Source organism: Saccopteryx bilineata, chromosome 3 (genome assembly GCF_036850765.1).
Source record: "Saccopteryx bilineata isolate mSacBil1 chromosome 3, mSacBil1_pri_phased_curated, whole genome shotgun sequence".
Taxonomy (NCBI): domain Eukaryota; kingdom Metazoa; phylum Chordata; class Mammalia; order Chiroptera; family Emballonuridae; genus Saccopteryx; species Saccopteryx bilineata.
This window is the reverse complement of record NC_089492.1, coordinates 221,320,461-221,343,230: the sequence shown is the minus strand read 5'-3', so window position 1 is coordinate 221,343,230 and position 22,770 is coordinate 221,320,461. Positions and strand designations below refer to the sequence as shown.

At 34.0% G+C, this 22,770-nt stretch overlaps 1 protein-coding gene across 1 annotated transcript in view; it reads right to left on the bottom strand.

The window, feature by feature from the left end:
* Positions 1 to 22,770, bottom strand: part of ADGRL4 (adhesion G protein-coupled receptor L4) — a 140,716-nt gene that overhangs the window by 44,698 nt on the left and 73,248 nt on the right. The window contains exons 3-9 of the mRNA XM_066268819.1: positions 17,014 to 17,166; positions 10,817 to 10,966; positions 10,305 to 10,375; positions 8,904 to 9,083; positions 8,607 to 8,790; positions 7,431 to 7,547; positions 2,550 to 2,752 (exon numbers count right to left, since the gene is read on the bottom strand). Of these exons, the coding sequence (XP_066124916.1) occupies positions 2,550 to 2,752; positions 7,431 to 7,547; positions 8,607 to 8,790; positions 8,904 to 9,083; positions 10,305 to 10,375; positions 10,817 to 10,966; positions 17,014 to 17,166 (1,058 nt within the window). The remainder of the gene's footprint in view (positions 1 to 2,549; positions 2,753 to 7,430; positions 7,548 to 8,606; positions 8,791 to 8,903; positions 9,084 to 10,304; positions 10,376 to 10,816; positions 10,967 to 17,013; positions 17,167 to 22,770) is intronic.

The following is a 22,770-nucleotide window of genomic DNA, read 5'->3' as shown; positions in this document are numbered from 1 at the left end:
TCCTGCTGATGTCAAATTGTCCCCAGAAGTCTTCATTCATTGGTTCTACTAGTCTTTCATGGCAGCTTTGAAGGATTTGTTAATGCTGACATCAAGTGGTTAGAGCTGGGATGTCAGGTATCCAGGTATGACAGCAAGTTTTGATTTTTGCTCTGCAGCAATCTTTTTTGTAATGTGTGCCCTGAACTGATCAAGCACCAATAGGGCAGGTTTGCATAAGAGCCCACCTGGTCTCCTTCTCCAAACTTTCTCAGATCAGATCGTCATCTCATCCTGATCCAGTCAACCCTTGTCATGAACGTGGACAATCACTCCTTGAGGAATGTCTCCTTTTGACATTGTTTTGCATTTGGAAATCAGCATAGGAGGCAGCTTGATTTCATTGGCACAACAAGCTAGAACAACTGTATAATGGCTCTTTATCTTCACATGGCTCAGGTCCACTTGTCTTCACAGTTACAGTTTTCACCCCCTTCTTATCAACAGTTCTGTTACTTGGAACATCAAATTGAAGGTAGACTTTGTCCATATTTGTAATCTGTCCCAACTCAAACTGATGTGTCTTCTGACATTGAATGACAAAACAATGAAATTCAAGAACCTTCTGCTCATAGCTTTCAGGCATCTTTTGGGCAAGTCTGGTGCATGTAGTCATGCTTAGTCTATTCTGTTTCATGAACCTGAAGCACCAATTGTGTCCTTATTTGAAATCTGTAACTTCTTTTTCATCAGAAATTTTTCTTCCCTCATGCTGAACCATCTTTGTGGACACAGGAATTTCATTCCAATTGACCATTGTGCTTCAATCCATATCTTCAGTTCCCTCTCTAAATCAGGCCACTTTGCTGATTTGCCTCTCATGGTCTTCTTCTGCTCTGGCATTTCCAGTAGGGTTTTCTTCTTCCCGTAGCCAGTCTTGGATTGACCTCTTAGTTGGAGGAGAACCAAACTTAGATTCAGCAGCACAATTTTCATTCACTTTTGCAAACTGGATCATTTTTAACTTGAATTCAGCACTGTACAAAAATCTTTTCTGAGTCATTTCTGGGAAGAATATGACAAAACATAATCTACCATAATATACCAGTAACAAGTGCGAAACAATGAGCACAAAGACAATAAGCATGAAAAAGCAGGAAATGCAAGTAAAAAAAATCTACAACCACTGTATAAGACTCACCCCATTTTTAAACCCAAAATTTTTCAAAAAAGGGTACATTTTATACATGGGGGAAATATAAGTTTAGGTTTAATTCTTACAAAATTTCACACCTAATCCCCTCAACATAATGCTTACTAATGTTTAGGTTTTAGCTATTTTCTTTTACTTTCTTATATTTAATTTTGTTTTACATTAGATGTAGTTATTTAAAGTGACACATTGTACTGTGGATAAGCATATATGGTTTTTTAATCTCGTCCCTCCCCCATAGACATATCAGTGTAATTGACTAGCTTCAAAGCTCTCTAAATGGAACATCAGTGGAATTTTAATCATGTACCAGGTCTGAAATTCTCTTGAAAGACCAAGAAAACATAAAGTGTAAAAAAGCAACAAACAATTTATAACTTTGAGTTTCCCTATTCATTTGTAGGTATATAAATAAACTAAATACTTGGTTATTTCTAATCACTTTTTTTTAAAGAGGTAGAGACTCAGGGAGAGGGACAGGTAGGGAAAGACAGACCAGAATGGGGAGGGATATGAGAAGCATGAATTCTTCATTGCAGCTGCTTAGTTGTTCATCAATTGCTTTCTCATATGTGCCATGAGCTACATCAGAGCGAGTGACCTCATGCTTAAGCCAGCGACCTTGGGCTCAAGCCAGCAACCTTGGGCTTCAAGTCAGTGACCTTTGGGCTCAAGCCAGAGACCATGGGCTCATGTCTGTGATCCCATGCTCAAGTCAGCAACCCCACGTTCAAGCCGGATGAGCCCACACTCAAGCCGGTGACCTTGAGGTTTCAAACCTGGGTCCTCCTCTTCCCAGTCCAACGCTCTATCTACTGTGCCACTGCCTGGTCAGGTTAGTCACTTTTTTATTGTCTTGTTTCAGTTACATATTAGGTTGAAAAAAGATTTAGAATAAGAATAAAAACTAATTTTTTGTTAAATATTATAAACTCATGATTTTGTTTTAATCAGCAACAAATCTGTACAAATACTGTTTTAAATGACAATTACTAACTACAACTGCCTTCATTACACAGTAACATTTATCTCCTTGACACTAATATATTCTTATAACTCATTCCTTAAAGGTACATAGTCTTCCAAAATAAAAGGCCTATGTACAGTACTAAAAAATAAAACTAAATATAGCTTAATTTTGGAGAATTAAATATTTTAAATTTTTAGGTATTTAATAGAAAGTTTAAAGAACACTGAAAGTATAAAAATACTTTTAGAAAACTACTTTACTCTTTTAATTTTGGATCTACATTTTTAAACTCAGAAACTCACATACAATTAAAGTGATGCAACAAAGATGTCCACTTCTCCGAGTGTTTCACAATGGTAACCAATAATCACTAGAAAAACAACTTACCTTTATGTGACTTAACGTAAATGTTATTTTTTCAAGTTCATACAATGTGGGTGGGTTCGAGCTAATTGAGATGGAAATTATTGAAGAGATGACCCTTTTTTCTTCTTCAGTATTATAACTTTGAGATTCCATTAAGAAGTCATCAGACGATGAAAACAAGGGGCCAATACTCTTATAATATAAAAATGCAACTGCAACATTCCCTATAAATCAAATAAGTGTATTTGGTGAAATTCTTATAAAACAAAAATATATTTAAGCTCTTCAGCATAATTGAACAGACAAAATTTTTACTCTAAGAAAGTCATACAAATACCCAAATACTGAAGTGTGAATCATAATAAGTCCATGCCTGCATTATCAAACCATATTAAGACGTATTCTCTCATTTCTATGTCTCTAAAATTGATTATGGACTGTAACATCTGCTTTGCACAAACTATACTTAAGAGAAAAATAGTCTTAGGTAAATTTACATTCCAGTTCTGACTAAGACCCAAGGTGTAACATGTATTCACTCAAAAGACAAATTTTTGAGTTATTACTTTGCTGTGCAAATATATGAGTTACAAAATTTGGGGGAGAAAATTATTGAAGACTTACAGTATTAAGAAAGTTTAGAATTGAATGACTTGTGAGATCCCACTGAGTTCAACCTCATGCCCATTGGAATGTTTTCTATTTAATATTGATAACATATAGCAATGCTGTCTTGGGGGAAGAAATGCATTGTTTTTTGAAGCAGCTATTTATCTGCACCCCTTATGCTCCCCAAATGCAGTAATCAGCACATAGCCCAATACGAGAAATGTTACCTGACCAGTACATACCATGTGACTCTTTTTTCTTCAGCCTGGACACTACACTTATATTAATGTATCTCAAACTGCTTTGGCTATTGTAGCAGCTCATTATCACTGATAATAAATGTATGAACAACTCATCATCTAGCTCTAGTATCTTTTAAAATTCTTTCTGCACCTTAGATCATATTCCTTCTCTGTTTTATAGAATTATGAACAGTAAATTGAGACTTCACAGTCAGATTTAACTCTTGGAATCAGAAATTCTGCTTTCAGTCATTGCTCCTACTTGTATGGCCAATTATAAAGCAGCTAACTGCTTTGAACTTTAGCTTTCTCACTCTTTAAATTACAGTAGTAACACACTATCTATTTACTAAAATAAAGTGACCAGTGAAGAAATAAATGAGAGAATCTTCTGTCAATATTAAGACATATTATTATCATTATTGTTACTAACTAGAGACATTATATGTTTGTGTTACTTTGACAACTTAAGAAAAAGTCTTTTATATTCATTTGCTCCCTCAAATTTGTGACACCAGCAAATATTTGAAAAACTAAATCAAAATTATAAATACAAATGCTGATACTATAAAAACAAAACACTGTTATGCAAAGCTGGAATTCTCCATAGCACAATATCACACTAATAAATAATACTCTCTGTGTATGGTTATGTGGGCTAGAAGTTGCCAAGATGTATTGCTATTTATAGTTTCTATTTTAACCTAAAAAACAACACCATAAGCATTGCTAAGATCCTTGCTGAAATTCAGATATATTACATAAAGTATTTTCTTGAACTGCCAGCCTAGAAAACATATCAAAAGGTAAAGGGATTAAGTAAAACAAACAAACAAACAAAAAACTCAGACACAGACAATAGTATGGAGATTGCAAGCAGGAAAGGGAGGTGAGGGAGGTAGAAGAGGGGGGAGGGTAGATAAATGGTGATGGAAGGAGATCTGAATTGGGGTGGAGAACACACACTACAATATACAGATAATGTATTATAGAACTGTGCACTTGAAATGTATATAATTTTACTCTCAAATGTCACCCCAATAAATTCAATAAATAACTTTTAAAAAGATATAATATTAGTAAAACATGATTGGGCTGGTGAAATTATGATAACTTGCCCAGCCTTTTCTATAGATAGACCAGGGCTGGAAGCAGGAGCTGGAAACCTTTTAGGTCAACTTGACCTAGTCCAGTAGATGAAGAAGTCTATGCAATAGTGACTTCTTGGCCCTGGCCGGTTGGCTCAGTGGTAGAGTGTCGGCCTGGCATGCAGGAGTCCCGGGTTCGATTCCCGGCCAGGGCACACAGGAGAGGCGCCCATCTGCTTCTCCACCCCTCCCCCTCTCCTTCCTCTCTGTCTCTTTCTTCCCCTCCCGCAGCCAAGGCTCCACTAGAGCAAAGTTTGTCCGGGCAGTGAGGATGGCTCTGTGGCCTCTGCCTCAAGCGCTGCTAGAATGGCTCTGATTGCGGCAGAGCGACCCCCCAAGATGGGCAGAGCATAGCCTCCTGATGGGCATGCCGGGTGGATCCTGGTCAGGTGCATGCGGGAGTCTGTCTGACTGCCTCCCCATTTCCAGCTTTGGAAAAATACAGAAAAAAAAAAAAAGTGACTTCTCAAAGGTTGTAGTAGAAGATGGTCCAAAATCCAATGAAGCACCAAAAAGATAAGATGAATTTTTATAATCTGTTAATCACTCCTATCCTTTTTAAGGGAAAATATTAAACATCAACTTTTTACTTTGATAAAAGGAGATTTATGCCAAAAAGAATGCTCTAAAATTCATCTTTTTACCTTCTATCTGAGCATTGTTCCAATATTTGTTGATTCTCATCATTTTGAACTTCTTTAATTCCCATGATTTCTTACTAATTTTAGGCCTGATCTAGAGTTTAACTCATAAGATCTATAACTTCTTTTCTAAAGCTAGGGGTTCAGTCACTAATGATAGGGACTAAAATTGAGCCTATAAAAAAAATAAAAAATCCACCTGTGTCTTCTAATTTTGTTTTTACTAGCAAAACTATGCGGCTTTTAACGAAGGCATATTTTTATTAATAGATTTTTTCAATAAATGAATAATCACTTGTACACATCATGGAGTGAGTTTGATCAGTTTGTGAGGCTTGTCATTATTTTTAAGATCCCACCATAAGAAAAAGAAATCTTCGCCCTGGCCAGTTGGCACAGCAGTAGAGCGTCGGCCTGGCATGCGGGGGGACCCGGGTTCAATTCCCGGCCAGGGCACATAGGAGAAGCACCCATTTGCTTCTCCACCCACCCCCCTCCCTCCTCTCTGTCTCTCTCTTCACCTCCCGCAGCCAAGGCTCCATTGGAGCAAAGATGGCCCGGGCGCTGGGGATGGCTCCTTGGCCTCTGCCCCAGGCGCTAGAGTGGCTCTGGTCGCGGCAGAGCGATGCCCCGGAGGGGCAGAGCATCTCCCCCTGGTGGGCAGAGCTTCGCCCCTGGTGGGCGTGCAGGGTGGATCCCCATCTGGTGCATGCGGGAGTCTGTCTGACTGTCTCTCCCCGTTTCCAGCTTCAGAAAAATACAAAAAAGAAAAAAAAAAAAAAAAAGAAATTTTCTCCCTCTGCTTTTTTTAGAGCTCATACACTGTCTCTTTCAAATGTCAGAGCTTATATACGTGATCATTAAATGTAGCAAAGTACTATACATTCAGACAGGATCTCTCTTCAAGATTCCATGACAATTTCATCACCTGTCACTCTGATAAGTATTTGTAATGTTTTTTATTTTAACTCTTAAACACTACTCAAATCTTTGAAAATATGGCCATTTAACACATTCTTTGGATTTGCTCCTAAATATTGGATGTGTTCTTGGTTAATTAGAACATAATGTAATAGGGTAAGAGCCATGGGTTCAATGGCAATAAGCCTTAGTTATTTTTGCTTTGTTTTACAGCCATCTGTTATCTTACTTTTGAATTAAAAATAACAAGAAAAAATGGAGAGGATGGTCTTGATGGATTAGAGCAAAAACCCACATTAGTGCTGTGAAAAATTTTTTTGAAAAGACATTCTTTTGAGAATGAATGCACAGCATGTTTTTGTCATAAAGACAACACATCTTTTTATTAAATGATAACTAAGAAAGAGATTATATGTATGCTATTGTTATATATTTTTCACTAGTATTTATGATCACTAATACATTCTTGGGAAAATATTGTGATTCATGTTTTCCCTAGGTACTATATTTTAAACTACTATTCATGGGAAGAATGACCACAATGAGTTTTCTATCAGCAGAGATTTTTTTCTAAGTGCATTGCACTAAAAGGACAGATAAATGGTTAAATTAAAATAGCAGCTGCTAGCTTGCTTGTGTTTAGGTGACAAGAAAAAAACTTGCTGGGTTGATTTCTCTGTCAACTTCTTTCTAGTGCTAGTTCTGTACTATCTGTTAATAAGTGTAGACGAATTTGTTAAATTTTATTTCTCAGTTCCATTATCCATAAACGAAGAAATTAGGTTAGATAGTCATTAAATTACCTGCTAGTCTAGCATTCTGTGATTCCATTTCCTAATAAATCCTGCTTTTAGTTTAGTTGCAGCCTAAGAAATGACAAGGGGGAAAAAAATTTCAAGCCTAAACCATAAATAACTTTCTGTGTTTTTGAACATTATATCTGTCTTCCTTACACCTATGCAGTCTCACAATGAACAATAGAAAGGATTACTTAAGAAGAAATATCAAAAACTATATGCAAATTATAGCATCTATTGACTGCTGCAAACCAAGTAGTAAAAGCACATTTTTTTTTTTTTGTATATTTTCATTAGAATCTCAGCAATATCAGACAGATCCAGAGTTTGGAGGTAAGACAAGAAGAATGTAGACATTGTAAGTTAAAATTCTCCCCAAGTATTTATATCAGAATGAAAATAACAAGTACCACTATGTAAACTCTGTCTATAAACATCAAATAATTTTCTATATGAAAGCACACATATTATATGTACAATCAAGTGCATGATAAGTATTTATTATAAATCCTTGACACTGGATGTAAGATTGTTAAAGTCCTACCATCTGAATCATCTTCAGCTTTTCTCTTTGGAAATATTTTTATATAATCTCCATCCACATTCATATGGGGATCAATATGCTTCATATGATGTGAATCAAAATAGAAAGCTTTGAGAGCTGAAACAAAACCATGAAACATTATGAAGTTTTTGAAATTAGTTAAAGACAATTTTATCTGTTATTGTATTTCAACTTCTTATCATGACAGGTAGAATAAAACTATTCTGAACTGTTTGGATATTATGATTTATATCATAAAACCTAATTCAAGTTTAATTATTTTATTTTATTTTACTGTAGTTTATATTTATCTTTAATAAGTTAAAGTTAAAATGTGTATGAACATAAGAAAGCTATATATTATAATTACCAAAGTAAAGAGTAATTTTATAATGTCTTAGCGGATGGTATCTATGATATACTGTATGAAGAGGGATTGAATTAAATTCCTGTAAAACAATTTACTTACCTGGTGTATTTTCACCTTTTTTTCATGCAAAAAAATCATAGAAATGCATGCTTCTATATATTAATCAGAATGCTTGTTACTTTAATTTTGAGTAAGTGATGAACCCTGATGAGATAATGATTTTTGTTTCATATCTGTAGTTGCATAGCAGGTTGTGACCCAGAAAATATACTAGAGACTTATGCAATGATTATTTTAGAAAATGTACTTTGTTTCTTCTGAACTACCTATTTGGTATGTTCAATTTGAACCAATATTCCTAGTGTTTTAAGTGTAAGTTTGCATGAAGCAGAAAATAATCTAATCTATGTTGTTTCCTTTATATTACCAAAAGTATTTCTACAGAGACATTTAAATATACTATATTGAGAAAATTTGTTTGTCACTATCATTGGTGAAGGGAGATCCTAACAAGTTACAAGATGACTGACTAGGAATAGCAAGGGAGTAATGTATTCTGAGCATTTAAATGCTAAACAGTTCAAAGAGGGAAAGGTGGAGATTGTAGGAACCAAACAATACTCAGGTATTCATCCTTTTTGCTCATCCTTTATTCATGTAACTCTTGGGATATGCATCACCATTCATTTCTACATTGATAAAACAATTGCCTATTTAAACAACAGTATTTTAAATACTCTCCTTGCCTTTTGAGAATGTCTTGTGTGGAAAATGCTATTGCTTTGAAATTGACCTTAGCTTCTTACCTACATCACTTGAATCAGTAGCAAACTGAGTAGTCTTTTGAAAGTTCTGAGAAATCCTTAAGGTAGCTTGTTCAGCAGTATGCATCAGTTTTGTAAGATGAGTTCTTCTATGAGTCACAGGTAACTTGTCCCAGACTAGAAGTGTATTTTTTTGAACAAAATTATTCACAGTTTTTACAAATTCCTGTTGAAAAAATGTGTATTTGAAAAAAGAAAATGTTGGAATCTTTCATTAATCATAGATGTAAGGGAAAATTTGAAGCTCAATAATATTGAGTTAAAGTTCAACATACTTACAGCAAGAATTGAATTAGAAAGGTTGTCCTTGTCTAAGTTAGTGCTATTCATGTAACCCAGTGATAGTGATGAGTTTGCTAATATTTCTATGTACGTAATTATATCCACCGGTGAAAGATCTTTCACAGAATTCCTATAGATTTCTTGTAGTAAAGCCACAGGTTGGTCTATGTGTCTAATCTAAACAAAAATAAGTAAAAAAAAATAAATAAATCCAGTTTAGAGAACTACTGAACCTTTTCAAGAATAAAAATTGTATATTAAATTTATTTCAAGTTTAGTTTTCTTGTCCTACACATTAATAATTTATCAGACTAGTCTGACTAGGAGGTGATGCAGTAGATAGAGCATCAACCTGGGACTCTGTGGACCTGAGTTTGAATACCAAGGTCACCAGCTTGAGCATAGGCTCATCTGGTTTGAGCACGAGCTCGTCTGGCTTGAGCACAAGGTCACTGGTCTGAGCGTGGAATCATAGACATAATCTCATGGTTGCTGGCTTGAGCCCAAAGGTTCCTGGTTTGAAACTCAAGGTCACTGGATTGAGTAAGGGATCACTGGCTCAGCTAGAAACACCCTGCCCCCATCAAGGCACATATGAGAAAGCAATGAAGAACTAAGGTGCTACAACTATGAGTTGATGCTTCTCAGCTCTCCTTTCCTGACCTTCTGTCCTTGTCTGTCTCTCTCTCTCACTAAAAAAAAAAAAAAAAAAAAAAAAAAAAAATTTACCAGACTAAACCCAAAATCCAGAAATTATTTATAAAATCTTAACAAATAACTTAAAAGCATAAAAATTATGTCAGGAAAGGAATAGCATGTTTGAATTAATTATTTTTAAAATTAGCATTTAAAAATTATAATAGTTATAACTTAATTTGAATTTGATTTTAATCAACCAGAGAAATTTCTTCACAATGTGATAAAATAGAAATTGCTTTAGCTGATTGTTAATTAGTCATGTTGAGATTCATACTTTCAATCACATGACAATAAATTTATAAATGCCCTACTTTTTACTTACTCTTTGAAATATTTAATATAGAAAACAAAAATTTATATTTATTCAATTGTGGCTCCTTAAAATGCAGCAGTGGACAACCTGGGCTCAAAGTGTGATTTTGCTATTTTATTAATCAACTTTCTTTAAATATTGAAAAATAATTTCCAGTATTTGATAGTGTAAAGTAACATAAGTTAAATATGTGGAAATCTTCCTCAAAACTTTGGGGATTTTCAGATTAATTCTATCTGAAAACACTTAGATCTCTAAATATAAATAATATCAACTTTTCATGAAAATCAAGTGCTTGTTAAATTTTTAAAATTTGAAATTGAAAAAATTTTAGCTAAAACAAATGTCAAAATAAAGTAAAATTTTAGTTCAACTAGTCTACTTACTTGTGTTAAAATATTATCAATATGTGCAGCAATACAGGTATTATCTAAATGGCAGTTTGCATTCACATTTTCTGTAGGGAAAAAATAGGTTATATAGTGAGTTTCAATAATACTTTTTCTTATGATGATTATATTGATTCCACTGATTTTTCTTATTTATTTAAACATTAAAAACACATTCTTAGTGACTTTTATTTTCATTTTTATTAATTAAAATTTTAATTATTTTTATCTTTCATTATTTCTTTTAAAAATTTTATTCATAATAAAATATATTCATTTTTATTCACTGAATACACAGTATTTTATGCAAAATGAAAGACTGTAGTTACTATAAGGAATATATGTATGTTAACTGCATCAAACTGTGGTCTACATCTTCTTTAAGAAAACAATACTTTTACTTTTCTAATTTTATTTTATAGACAATGAACGAATACTGGCACATTTCTTGGAAGGTGTAGCTCTTTGACCTTGTGTAGTGCATATTTCATATCGTTTTGATGATTTACCTTGGCAGTAAGTGCCATCATTGGGTGTGAACTGTGCTTTTCCTGTGGATGTCTGATAACCTTCTCTGCAGGAGCAGTTATACCCACCATCCACGTTTTCACATACTGCATGATCCCCACAGTCAACTGATTCACTGCACTCATCTATATCTGGAAAATTTTTAAAAATTAACCTTTTAATTTAGTATTCATATAGATACCACATTGCTAAATTATTATTATGTACAGTTAGTGATTTCATAACAAATATTAGAAGAATGCAAGGAAAACCTATCATTTGAAAACTTGACAGAATTAACTTAGTTGCCTATACGTATTTAACCCTGATTTGGCCAATGCATTTTAACAGTGTATTAAAAATGTTATTCATGGGCCAAACTCTTGAATTATTTTCTGAATAGCATGACTCATCAACACAGTCATCAATTTGTCAATTTTCATTGTTGTCTATGTTACACTTAGTCCTGCTTTAATAAAAACGCAATTTTTAAAATACTTTGTTTTCTAGTATTAAACTTAGTTACAATAACTTAGTTTAGATAAATCTGGAGGATAAAAAAAAATAGCTCACTTTCTTTTCAAAGCTTCATTTTTGCATGTAAGTTGACCTAAAAATTATGATGTAGCAGAGTGTTTGATTCAACTTCCTTAAAATTTTACCACAATTTATTACTATTGTTTAGGTTATATTATATTGTGATTCTTAATACACAGCCAGTATAGATAAAGTAACAAATTATACAGAATTAAGTTTTAGATTTTTCAGTAGCCATATCTCAAAGCCACAATGAAAATGAGAGATTTTAAGGTCACATAATTTATACTCTTTATTTAAAATTTTGCAATACATACTACACTGAGATATGTCTTAAAGTAGTAAATACATTATAAATATACTGTTAGATTAATGAATAAATCTGTACTCTTAAGTATACAATTTTATTTTTTTAAACTAATAGAATTGCACAACACTACCATAAAAAAAGTAATCAAAGTTCAACTAAAATGTAATCTAGTTATTTTGTATGCAGCTGACACTAATTTTTACTTTAAAAATGCAATAAAAGTATAGAAAAACACTGAAACACAAATTCCACATAAAACTCAAAACTGACAGGCCCTGGCTGGTTGGCTCAGCGGTAGAGCGTCAGCCTGGCGTGTGGGGGACCCGGGTTCGATTCCCGGCCAGGGCACATAGGAGAAGCGCCCATTTGCTTCTCCACCCCCCCTCCTTCCTCTCTGTCTCTCTCTTCCCCTCCCGCAGCCAAGGCTCCATTGGAGCAAAGATGGCCCGGGCGCTGGGGATGGCTCCTTGGCCTCTGCCCCAGGCGCTAGAGTGGCTCTGGTCGTGGCAGAGCATCGCCCCCTGGTGGACAGAGCGTCGCCCCTGGTGGGCATGCCGGTTGGATCCCGGTCGGGCGCATGGGGGAGTCTGTCTCACTGTCTCTCCCCGTTTCCAGCTTCAGAAAAATACAAAAACAAAAAAACAACAACAAAAAAACAAACAAAACCTCAAAACTGACAATAAACATCTGCCAGAATCTTAAAGAAATTTTTCTTAACTTGAAAAAGTGATGGTATTAGACTACAAAGACAATCAACAGGCCTGAAAAAAAGGTTGAAAACCCTGTTCTTCTGTCAAGTAGACACATTCATAACCTGTACTACCCAGAAATAAGAGTAAGCTACTTTTAAAGAAACAGGACTGATCCTTATACTCTTCCTCTCATTCATTTTTATATATGTCTTCAGAAACTGCCACTTCAAATGAAGGAATAAAGGACAAAATAAAGTAACATATGAGTAATAGCAGGTTGACTCTTAGAATATGGAGAATCATCAAGGAAAGCATTCCAGGTTGAGCTGAGGAAAAAAAATAAAAACCAAGGTATGGGGTGCAGACTAAGGTTATTATTTTACATGAAATCAACAAAGTGAGAAAAAAGTATGAGAAAGCAAAAGATTAGCCCTTCTTGGAGCAATGCTTAAGAATGTAACCAAATGCAGAAGTCCCTCTAAAGGAAGTGAGAACACATCCATGAAGGATCATGAACAGAACAATTTCCTTCATGGATAAGAAAGCTATGTATTCAATACCCATGTTTCATATTTTTAAATGCCTTCTATGGTTTAACAGGAAACATGGTGTTGATTCTCTCAACTTCAAAATACTGTATTTTTGTTGGGATATCATTGACATATCATATTTTTTTATTATTATTTTTCTGAAGTGAGAAGTAGGGAGGCAGAGAGACAGACTCCTGCAGCACCCTACTGTGATCCACCAGCCACGGCCAGTAGAAGGTGATGCTTTGCCCATCTGGAGCATTGTTCTCTTGCAACTAGAGCCAATCTAGTGCCTGTGGTACAGGCCATGGAGCCGTCCTTAGTGCCCAGGCCAACTTTGCTTTAATGAAGCCTTGGCTGTGGGAAGGGAAGAGAGAGATAAAGAGAAAGGAGAAGGGGAAGAGTGGAGAAGTAGATGGACACTTCTTCTGTGTGCCCTGGCCAAGAATTAAACCCAGGACTTCCACATGCTGGGCTGACCCTCTACCATTGAACCAACCAACCAGGGCCAAAATGCCATATTTAACAATTGATCCATTTTTTCCACTACCACTCTAACTGTCGGCTTAATAATGCTAACTAAATTTCTTTAAATGCAAGCACATTATAAAAATCATCTTGGCCTTGGCTGGTTGACTCAGCAGTGGAGCATTGGCCTGGTGTGTGGAAGTCCTGAGTTCAATTCCCAGCTAGGACACACAAGAGAAGTGACCATCAGCTTCTCCAATTTTCCTCCTTTTCTCTCTCTCTGTCTCTCTCTCTGTCTCTGTCTGTCTGTCTGTCTCTCTCCTGTTCCTGCAGCCATGACTTGAAAGGTTTGAGCAAGATGGCCCTGGATGCTGAGGATGGCACCATGGCCTCACCTCAGGTCCTAAAATAGCTTGATTGCTGAGCAACAGAGCAGTGGTCCCAGATAGGCAGAGCATTGCCATGTAGGGAGCTTGCTAAGTGGATCCTGGTCAGGGTGCATGCAGGAGTTTGTCTCTCTGCCTCCACACCTCTAATTTAATAAAAAATAAAATTAAAAAATAAACCATTTGCTTGTTTTGCACATCAAAAAATTCATTTGCTACATTTTCATTAATAAAGTTATACTTGCTTTTCATGTCTACAAGCCAACCCAGAAGAATCTTATAATTTTCTTTCAAAATATGTTCATGATTGTTTTTATAATTTTCATCAATAGTTGAATTTTATAAAGTTGTTTAACTGACACAGTACAAAGAAGAGATAAAATATTTAATTACTGGAAGTAATTTGTGGAGACAAAATTGAATATTGATATTATTCAAAGCCAAGGAAATAATCTGAAACTATATGAGTACCCAAGGAAATAGAACATAATAAATTATAAGAAGTAAACAGAGCTCTTAAGCACAACAGTAAAGAAGGAGGCATTCTTGGGTTCTACTCATTTTGCATTGGGAGAGTCACTTTAGTATTAGATGCCACACTTTTCCTATTCGTGAAAAGCAAGTCTGCAACTAGGTCTGGGAAACTGAGCATTTAAGGTTTATTTTACTGTAATTCCAAGGTGAAGAAAATTCTGACCAATGTTAAATCTCACTCAAAGCCTTCTACAACAAAATTACCTTATCTGTGTTAAATAGTATTTAAATATAGAATCAAGTTAAAGAATTTTGCTTGGGTCATTCCTTACCCTGAATTGGAGTTTTTCATGATCTATTATAGAGGTTTTTAATTACTTTAATGATCAGACATGTCAAATTAAGTATCAGGTAAACTTTCAAATTAGAGACAAGATACTACAAGGTGATATACTAATATCATATAAAGGGAATAGAATTATGGTTCTCCATTCAGATTCCCTGAGGATTATCATAGTGCACAACAAAAATTACTACAAGACCAGAAAAAAAGAAATAGCTGCTGTCCTTCTCAAAAAGACTTAATCCTTAAGGACTACAGAATTGGTGAGAAATAACAATTTTTCAGAGACTGAGCTTTTCACTGAATAATCCATCAAACAAAACAGGTAGAAACTGAATGACTTGGTGTAGGGTATTTGGTTTTAATGTTTATAGTTGGTTTTCCACTGATTACTTAAAATAGCTATAAAGGAAATCAACGAGAAATTAGGGCTATTCCAAAACATCTCAATAATAAATAAACATTGGGAAAAAGAGTGCAAATGTATTATACCCGCATGAGATGTTGACATTAAATCATCTTTGTACGTGTTTTTTTTTCGTCTCTGCCTGTTATTCAGATCTTTTCTAATATAGGAATTCTATACTTGTAACAAACACAGAAACAACTCTTTGTGAATTGAGGCATATTAAAAGTAAACATGATCAAATGAAAATGCAAGATGTCTTCTAGAAACAGGAAGGAATAAAGAGCACAGTTAAAACTGTATTAAATTCCAGTGATTAAGATACCACAAGTTAGATTTCTTTCATTTACTGGAACATTTCTAATAAAACTAACAGAACAACATAATTAGAACTTGACTACCAAAGGTAAAACACTCACATTAGAAAACATTCTAAGAAGACTAGCAACAAGAGTATAATAAGCTCAAGAAGAACACAGTGAGGTTGTGTACTGGAAGTTTTCTGGGCAGAACTTCATGTTTATCTTATTTCCTTAATAATTATAAATTTATACTCCAATAAAATAATTTTCTGCAAACATTAAAGATAAAATTATCATTCAACAAAATAATATTATTTTCTCTTATTTTAAATACTTTATGCCCTCTGAAAGCTTAATCCACTGTATTTGCATAATATAGACCAATGAGTGAGATTTTAATGGCCCACTCATTTCATTCCCTCATGGAAATAACAATGGCTTTCTAGATACAAGACTGAGATCTAATTTTCCCTTTATCTTAAATGAATTGTTAGTAGTCTGGCACTTCCCTTGGCTATAAAATGAAGAGAACAAAATCTTCTGTTTACATAGCAGAGTAAATGTTATAAGCCACAGCTGCATGAGACATAATAATTTCTTTGATACAGACATTTCACTGATAAATTTTCTTTGAACATTAGCTCCTAGCTCATCATGTTGTTAATAATAATATTGCCAGACTTCTACTTAGTTTACCGATGAGAACCTCACTAGGGATCTAATCAGGCCTTTGTGTGATCTCGAGTTATCTGAAGATCTGATAACTCAGGTCTCTCTCTTTTATCTAACTACATAAAGTAGAAGCAGCATATAATTCCTGTCCACGTTGCATAGAAAAGTTGAGTTCTAGTTTCATATCTGCCCGTGGCTATGTGATTTAACTCTTTGGGCCTCAATTCATTTACTGATCTTGTAGACAATTACCAATCATACTAGTTGTGGGTAAACTGGATTTTTTTTTTTTTATAACACAGGTAAGATGATTTATGATTTATTTTCAAGGTTAAAAGTTTTCGCTTTAGATAATTTGCCTTTGAAAATTATTCATCTCTTTGAAGTTTCTAAATAATCTTTTTTTCTCAGACTGTAATCTAAACTCGGGAAGGTCTGATAACTCAATGCCTAACCAAATTACAATAGAAGGACACTTAAAAACATCTTCCATAAACTTTCTTCCGACTTGGTATGATAAATCACTTAAGGGTTAAATTGAAGTTAGTATCCCCCCAGAGAACATTTTAGTGAAACTAAAATAATTTTTCAAGTAGGATTCTAATGTTCAGAAAACCTTAATGCAGATCTTAAGTGCGACTAACATTTTGAAGGAAGTAGTAAAACACTAGAACAAATATTTTGTAAGTAATGCCTATTTGAACATATTCTAAGAAAATGTAAAGCCCATTTAAGCATGCGTATTTATAAAGGCATCAGTATTTTGTCATGTAAATAACAATTTTTGAGTTATTATTTTAAAGTGTAAATAATTTTCCTGTTGTTTGTCATTAATTTTGTTTTGTAAACTATTTGATTTTTCTCAAAAGATTTTTTTTTTCTTATATCCTTGGATAAACATGCCATAGTAACTTATTAAACAACATTGGAGAAATAAAGGAATTAATAAAGTTTCTGAAAGTATTTACAAATAGGGTATAACTAAGGACTGTCAGAATTTGGTTTAAATATTTTTGAGTCTATGGAGGTCATAAGCATTAAGAAATAGGTACAAATTTTAAGTGAGAGAGTTGACTTACCTATGCAGACAGTTCCATCATTAGTGATAAATTTGTCTAGGTTACTGCTGGATCTAAAGCCAGGTGCACACATGCAATAGTAACTTCCTTCTGTGTTGGTACAGTTAGCATTTTCACCACAAGACTGGGTTAAATTTCCACACTCATTATCATCTGTAAAAATACAAATTTAAAAAATAATTTTTGAATAATTGAGGTGAATTTATAATTCCATTAGTATTTAAGAATTTTGATTCTCAAATTTAACAAATTATTTATTACAGTACATAGTTTAAGGTAATATAATGTTTTTCTAAGAAAAGCTAATATTAAAAAATTCACATTTCACACTTGTTTTATTCTTGTTTATAGTGCAAAAGCTTCTTTGTAATTGCAAAACAAAATAGAATCTCTTACTTCAAAAGCAGCAATATAGCTGTTGAATCTATATTGAAATATTTTTTATGTTTTATATGTAATTTAATTATAATAGTGTCAATTTGTGAATTTACAATACTCATTATAATCACTCAAAAGTATTCCATAAAAAAAAGCAGTCCATAAAAGTGGAATTCCATAAATATAAAAAACCAGTGATAACAAATTGACATGCTCTAAACATGTATTTATTTTTACCACTTGTTTCCTAAAAGAATTTTGAATTATTAGCTCTACACCCTTTATTTACTCTTAATGAATTAATTCATTACTATATGCATTATGTTGTTCTATAGAAAAGTACACAAAAATTTATGTATGGCCTATGGTCTTTAGCCTTATATTATATTATTTATTTATTTTGGATTAACATTCTTCTTTTTAAAAAAATTTATTAAATTTATTGGGGTGAGATTGATCAATAAAACCATAAGTTTCAAGTGTACAATTCTATAATATATCATCTGCATATTGCACTGTGTCTTTACCACCCAAAGTCAAATCTATTTCTGTCAGCATATATTTGACCTCCTTTAACCTTAACTACCCAACACCTTTAACCTCTGTTAACCATCACTCTGTTGTTTGTGTTTATGAGCTTTTGTCTGTCTTGTTTGTTCATTTGTTGCTTTCAGCTTTATACCCACATATCAGTGAAATCATCATTCATGGTGGCCAAGAAATGGAAGCAACTGAAGTGTTCTTTATAAAAGACTGGATAGGCCTGACCTGTAGTGGTGTAGTGGATAAAGCATCGACCTGGGACGCTGAGGTCGCCTGTGCAAAACCCTGGGCTTGCCTTATCAAGGCACATATGGGAGTTGATGTTTCCTGCTCCTCCCTCCCCCTTCTCTCTCTCTCTCTCTCTCTCTCTCTCTCTCCTCTCTAAAAATTAATAAGAAAAATTTTAAAAAATTAAAAAATTAAAAGATTGGATAAAGAATATGTGGTACATACATATAGCATATATATATGCTACTCAGCCACACACAGATACACAAAAGATAAAACACTATTATTTGTGAAAACCCTTGGATTTTTGTAATTTGTCAGAAAAATATATAGTTCATAAACCCTTGGTAAAATCAGAAAGCAGATTTATATTTTCTGACAAATAAATAAAACAGAAAATAAGTTATTTTCAGAACTGATCATGATAGGCTAGAGGAGAAAGAGAATATTTTCAGGCTGCATTACATCCGGTTGTGAGTTGAATTATATCTCCTAAAAGATAAGTTAAAGTCCTGATTTCATGTCTGTGAATGTAACGTTATTTGAAATAAGACCTTTCCAGATATAATCAAATTAAGATGAGGTCATAGTGGGTTATCTGGGCCTTAATCCTGTGACTGGTGTCCTTAAATATGTGGGAAATTAGGACATGGTGATACAAAGGTGAAGGCTATGTGCACACAGAGCAGAGTATGAAGTGATTGCAGCTGCAAACCAGGGACACCCCACGTAGCTGGCAACCAGAAGCAGCCAGTAAGAGAAAGGAAGGATTCTTCCCTAGACCCATCAGAGGAAGCATGGCTCTTCCAACACTTTGATTTCAACTACTAGCCTCCAGAACTGTGAGAAAATACATTTGCATTGTATTGAGGCACCAAGTTTGTTTTACTATGCTAGGGCAGTCCTAGCAAAAGGACTAATAGATTCAAACTGGCCAATGAAGGATAGGTCAGTATTAGTAGACAGAGAGAAGGAAGGTCACCCAAGAAAGACAAAATGTTGAGCAAAAGTGCAAGCATGAGGGAGATTGAGTCTTTCTGGAGGCAGAGGGAAGCCTAATTAAAGAGCAGAGAGAGAAATTATAGGGGGAGAAGTGTAAGAACAAGTCAAGCTTGAAAAATGTCTTTGGTTTTTATTCTTCATTTTAATTAAACCAAGTTTAAAATATTCTTGAAGGATGAATAGTATAATAACTAATTTATATGCAAGCTACTGCACACATATAGTGATAACTAAGAGTAGGAGATTTCTTCAAAAATTTTAGAAATATTAATTAATTTAATTCTTATAGAAACTCTAAGAAGTAGGTACCATTATTATCCAAAGAATGAGGAAAATAAGGCATAGAGAATAAAGGTAATTTGCCAACATCACACAAGCATTTAGCTGCAGAACCAGATGTTTTGATTCCAAAGCCGTTCTCTTAACTATTACACCCTTCTCTCTTTGAGTATTATTTTTAAAAGCCAAATATATAATAGAACATGTCTAATGAATCATAGATCTATTTGAGAGAAGAAAAGGTATGGATATAGTGACTTTGGAAAAAAATAAAAACTTTGCATTTTACTTTTAACTTAAATTTTATTTCCATTTATTCATTTTCAAATATTAAGGATATCAGTATAGAAATTAACATATTTTTTTAAAGATTTTAATTTATTTATTTTGGAGAGGTGAGAGAGAGAGAAGGGGGGAGGAGGAGAAAGCATCAATACCCATATGTGCCTTGACCAGACAAGCCCAGAGTTTCAAACCAGTAACTTCAGTATTTAAGGTCAACACTTTATCCACTGAGTCACCACACGTCAAGCAGAAGTTAACATTTGTCAGAAAACTAAAGGTGTATTCCTCTCTTTTTTTTTTCTTCACAAATGACTATCAAGAACAGGTCAGGTAAAATGTGCAAATCTTAGCATTTCAAGATATTCAATCTGTGTAGTTCTATTCCATAATTATATTTAAAATTTATATTTTTATCACTTTTATTATATTGATTATAACAAGCCAACTTCTATAAACATATGAAAACATGTAATGACTCAGGACAATAAAAGATTTAACGCTACAGTCAGAAACCAGGGTTAGTGTTCAGGTTGATGGTGTGGCTTCTTCCCAAATGGTTTATGAGCCCAGGCTTATTGTAACTCCACCCCCCCCCCAGGGCCTCCAAGTTGCTTGTTTTCATTCAGGTGGAGAGATGGGGTTGAAGAGCATAAGAGAGTATGGGCTTTGTCTATGTCATCCATCACTTTCATGTACCTTCTGTTAACCAGAGTTCATCCAAATGGCCACACCTAACTACAAGGGAGGCTGATGGTTGCAGGCCAGTTGTGTGCCCAGGAAGAAGAAAAAAGAGATTTTAAACAGCCAGAAGTCTTTTACGTACTTATTTTTTTTCATAATTATAATGATACTTGTATAATGAAACCAGATATATATAGGAATACTGAAAAAAAATGACCAAATATAAGAAAATCTATTTGATTAATAGCAAACTAACATAAATTAGTTGATTAGAACACAAAAAGGAAGGTAAACTATACTTTTGAAATTATTGCAATTTCATAATAAATATCATTTGAATTAGGCATATTCATTGCATTTATAAATTTACTCTTCCCCTGGCCAACTGTTTATTGTGTATATGTTTTTAACTTTTTGATAAAGAACTATGGCAGTGTCTCTGCCTTCTAGACCCTGAGCATCCTGACAGGAAGATGAAGATGTAAGCACAGAACAGGAAGCTGGGTGCGGGAAAGAGGCCTGCAAGGGTGAACAATGGACTCATTCATTTCACTCGAGTGAAGGGAGATTTCAGAAAATATTTCACTGGGCCTTGAAAGATGAAGGTTATCTGCATTATATTTTTATATTATTCTGTTTAGATATAATTTTACATATTATGAAACCATTAAAAGATGTCAGGAACAGAAAATAAAATAATATGATTGATGTATTTTCACCTCCTATCTGACTAAAGGTAGTTTCATAGCTTATTGCTTCCAAGGAACGCTCTTTAAGACATGACTGACATGGTTGTCTGATTAACATGACTACGAACTAGCATTCAAGAAGTTTCCCAGTGGACCAGGCACCATGCTAAGCACATGATCTGACTTGCATTTTTTAATCCTCATATAAACCCTATGAGACATACATTATCTTCATTTTACAAATGAGGCAATTGAAATAGAAAACGTTGGATTACCTTGCTTCAAGAAATACAGCTAATAAGGAGCAAAGTTTGATTCAAGTTTAAGGTCTTCTAAATGTCAAAGTGATCTTATTTTTTCTGTATAATACCTTATTCAAATGGGTCATAGTAGTTATAACTATCATTTATTGAGTGTTATTATGTGCTAGTTATTGGGATGAGAAGATGATTGTAAAATGAAAAATGCTTTGTGCCTACCTGAGCAGGCTGTGAAGAAGATAAAGGAGCTGGTGTGCAGACAATGCTGAGACTGCTACCTAGCATGCAGAAAGTGCTATACACAGATGTGTTAATCTTATTTTAAAATGTTATTATTTTTATATAAGTAACAAGAAATCAAATCTTATTACACCTTATTTAAATTCTTAATAGCTTCCTGATGCTTATTATGTAATGTAAGGTCCTTCATAAGTAAATGAGACTTAACTCTTCTCTATGTAGAAGTGAGCTTCCAAAGTCTGGAACTCATTTAAATATGCATCCTTACATATATATAACAATAAACATATTTGTAAAAAATCTCAAAATGCTTAAGGATCCCATTAGAAATAAATGAAATACAAGAAAAGATCAAACTACTTTTCCCATAATTCAGTTTAAAAGTTACAGTAATTTAATACTTCTTATCTACTTATTGGAATTTTCTTAAAAAATTCTGAAAGAAAATAAAAATCATTTGTAATACTCTTACACTCATTTTTTGAGGCACCTCCACTTTAAAGTTAATTCAGACGATGCAGGATATCTACTTTGTATATGGCTTCACAGTACCATTATAATAACATTTTTTGTAAGAATTAGTCCATGTTACTAAAAGTTATTCAAAATATCAATAAAATAATAGTATTTTATTTTATGTTGTATAAAAAAATACAGTTTACTTCACAAAAGACCTCTGGAAACAGACTTGCAAATATTTGACAGCTGTTCTTGACTCTTTAGTATTCCATGAGATCCTAAGTGCAACAAATGTTAAGACTTTCATTAGTATGAGGGTTTTTTCAACTTGGAATCTACCTTATGGTAAGACTCCTATGACATTATGTGAGATTCCCTTCTTAGCCTGAGGCACGCCAGTCTCTGAAACAGACGAATGAAACATTACCTAGAGCAGTGGTTCTCAAAGTGAAGATTTCCTAGATTTCCAGGAGCACCCTATGGTATACCAGAGAAATACGTGCCTGTTGGGGACCAAAAAACCAACAGGATTTTTGGAGTTTAGATTTCTGGGGACAGAGGTGTGGGGAATTGGCTGTAAGCTGACAGTCTGCCCAAACCCCACCTCACTTACCTGATTAGGTTGCAAAAGGCTGTTAAACTATGGTGCTGGATTGTTTACACTACCCCCCATGTTCCCCAGAAAGACTAAAGGCAAGTTTCTTCTATTCTTT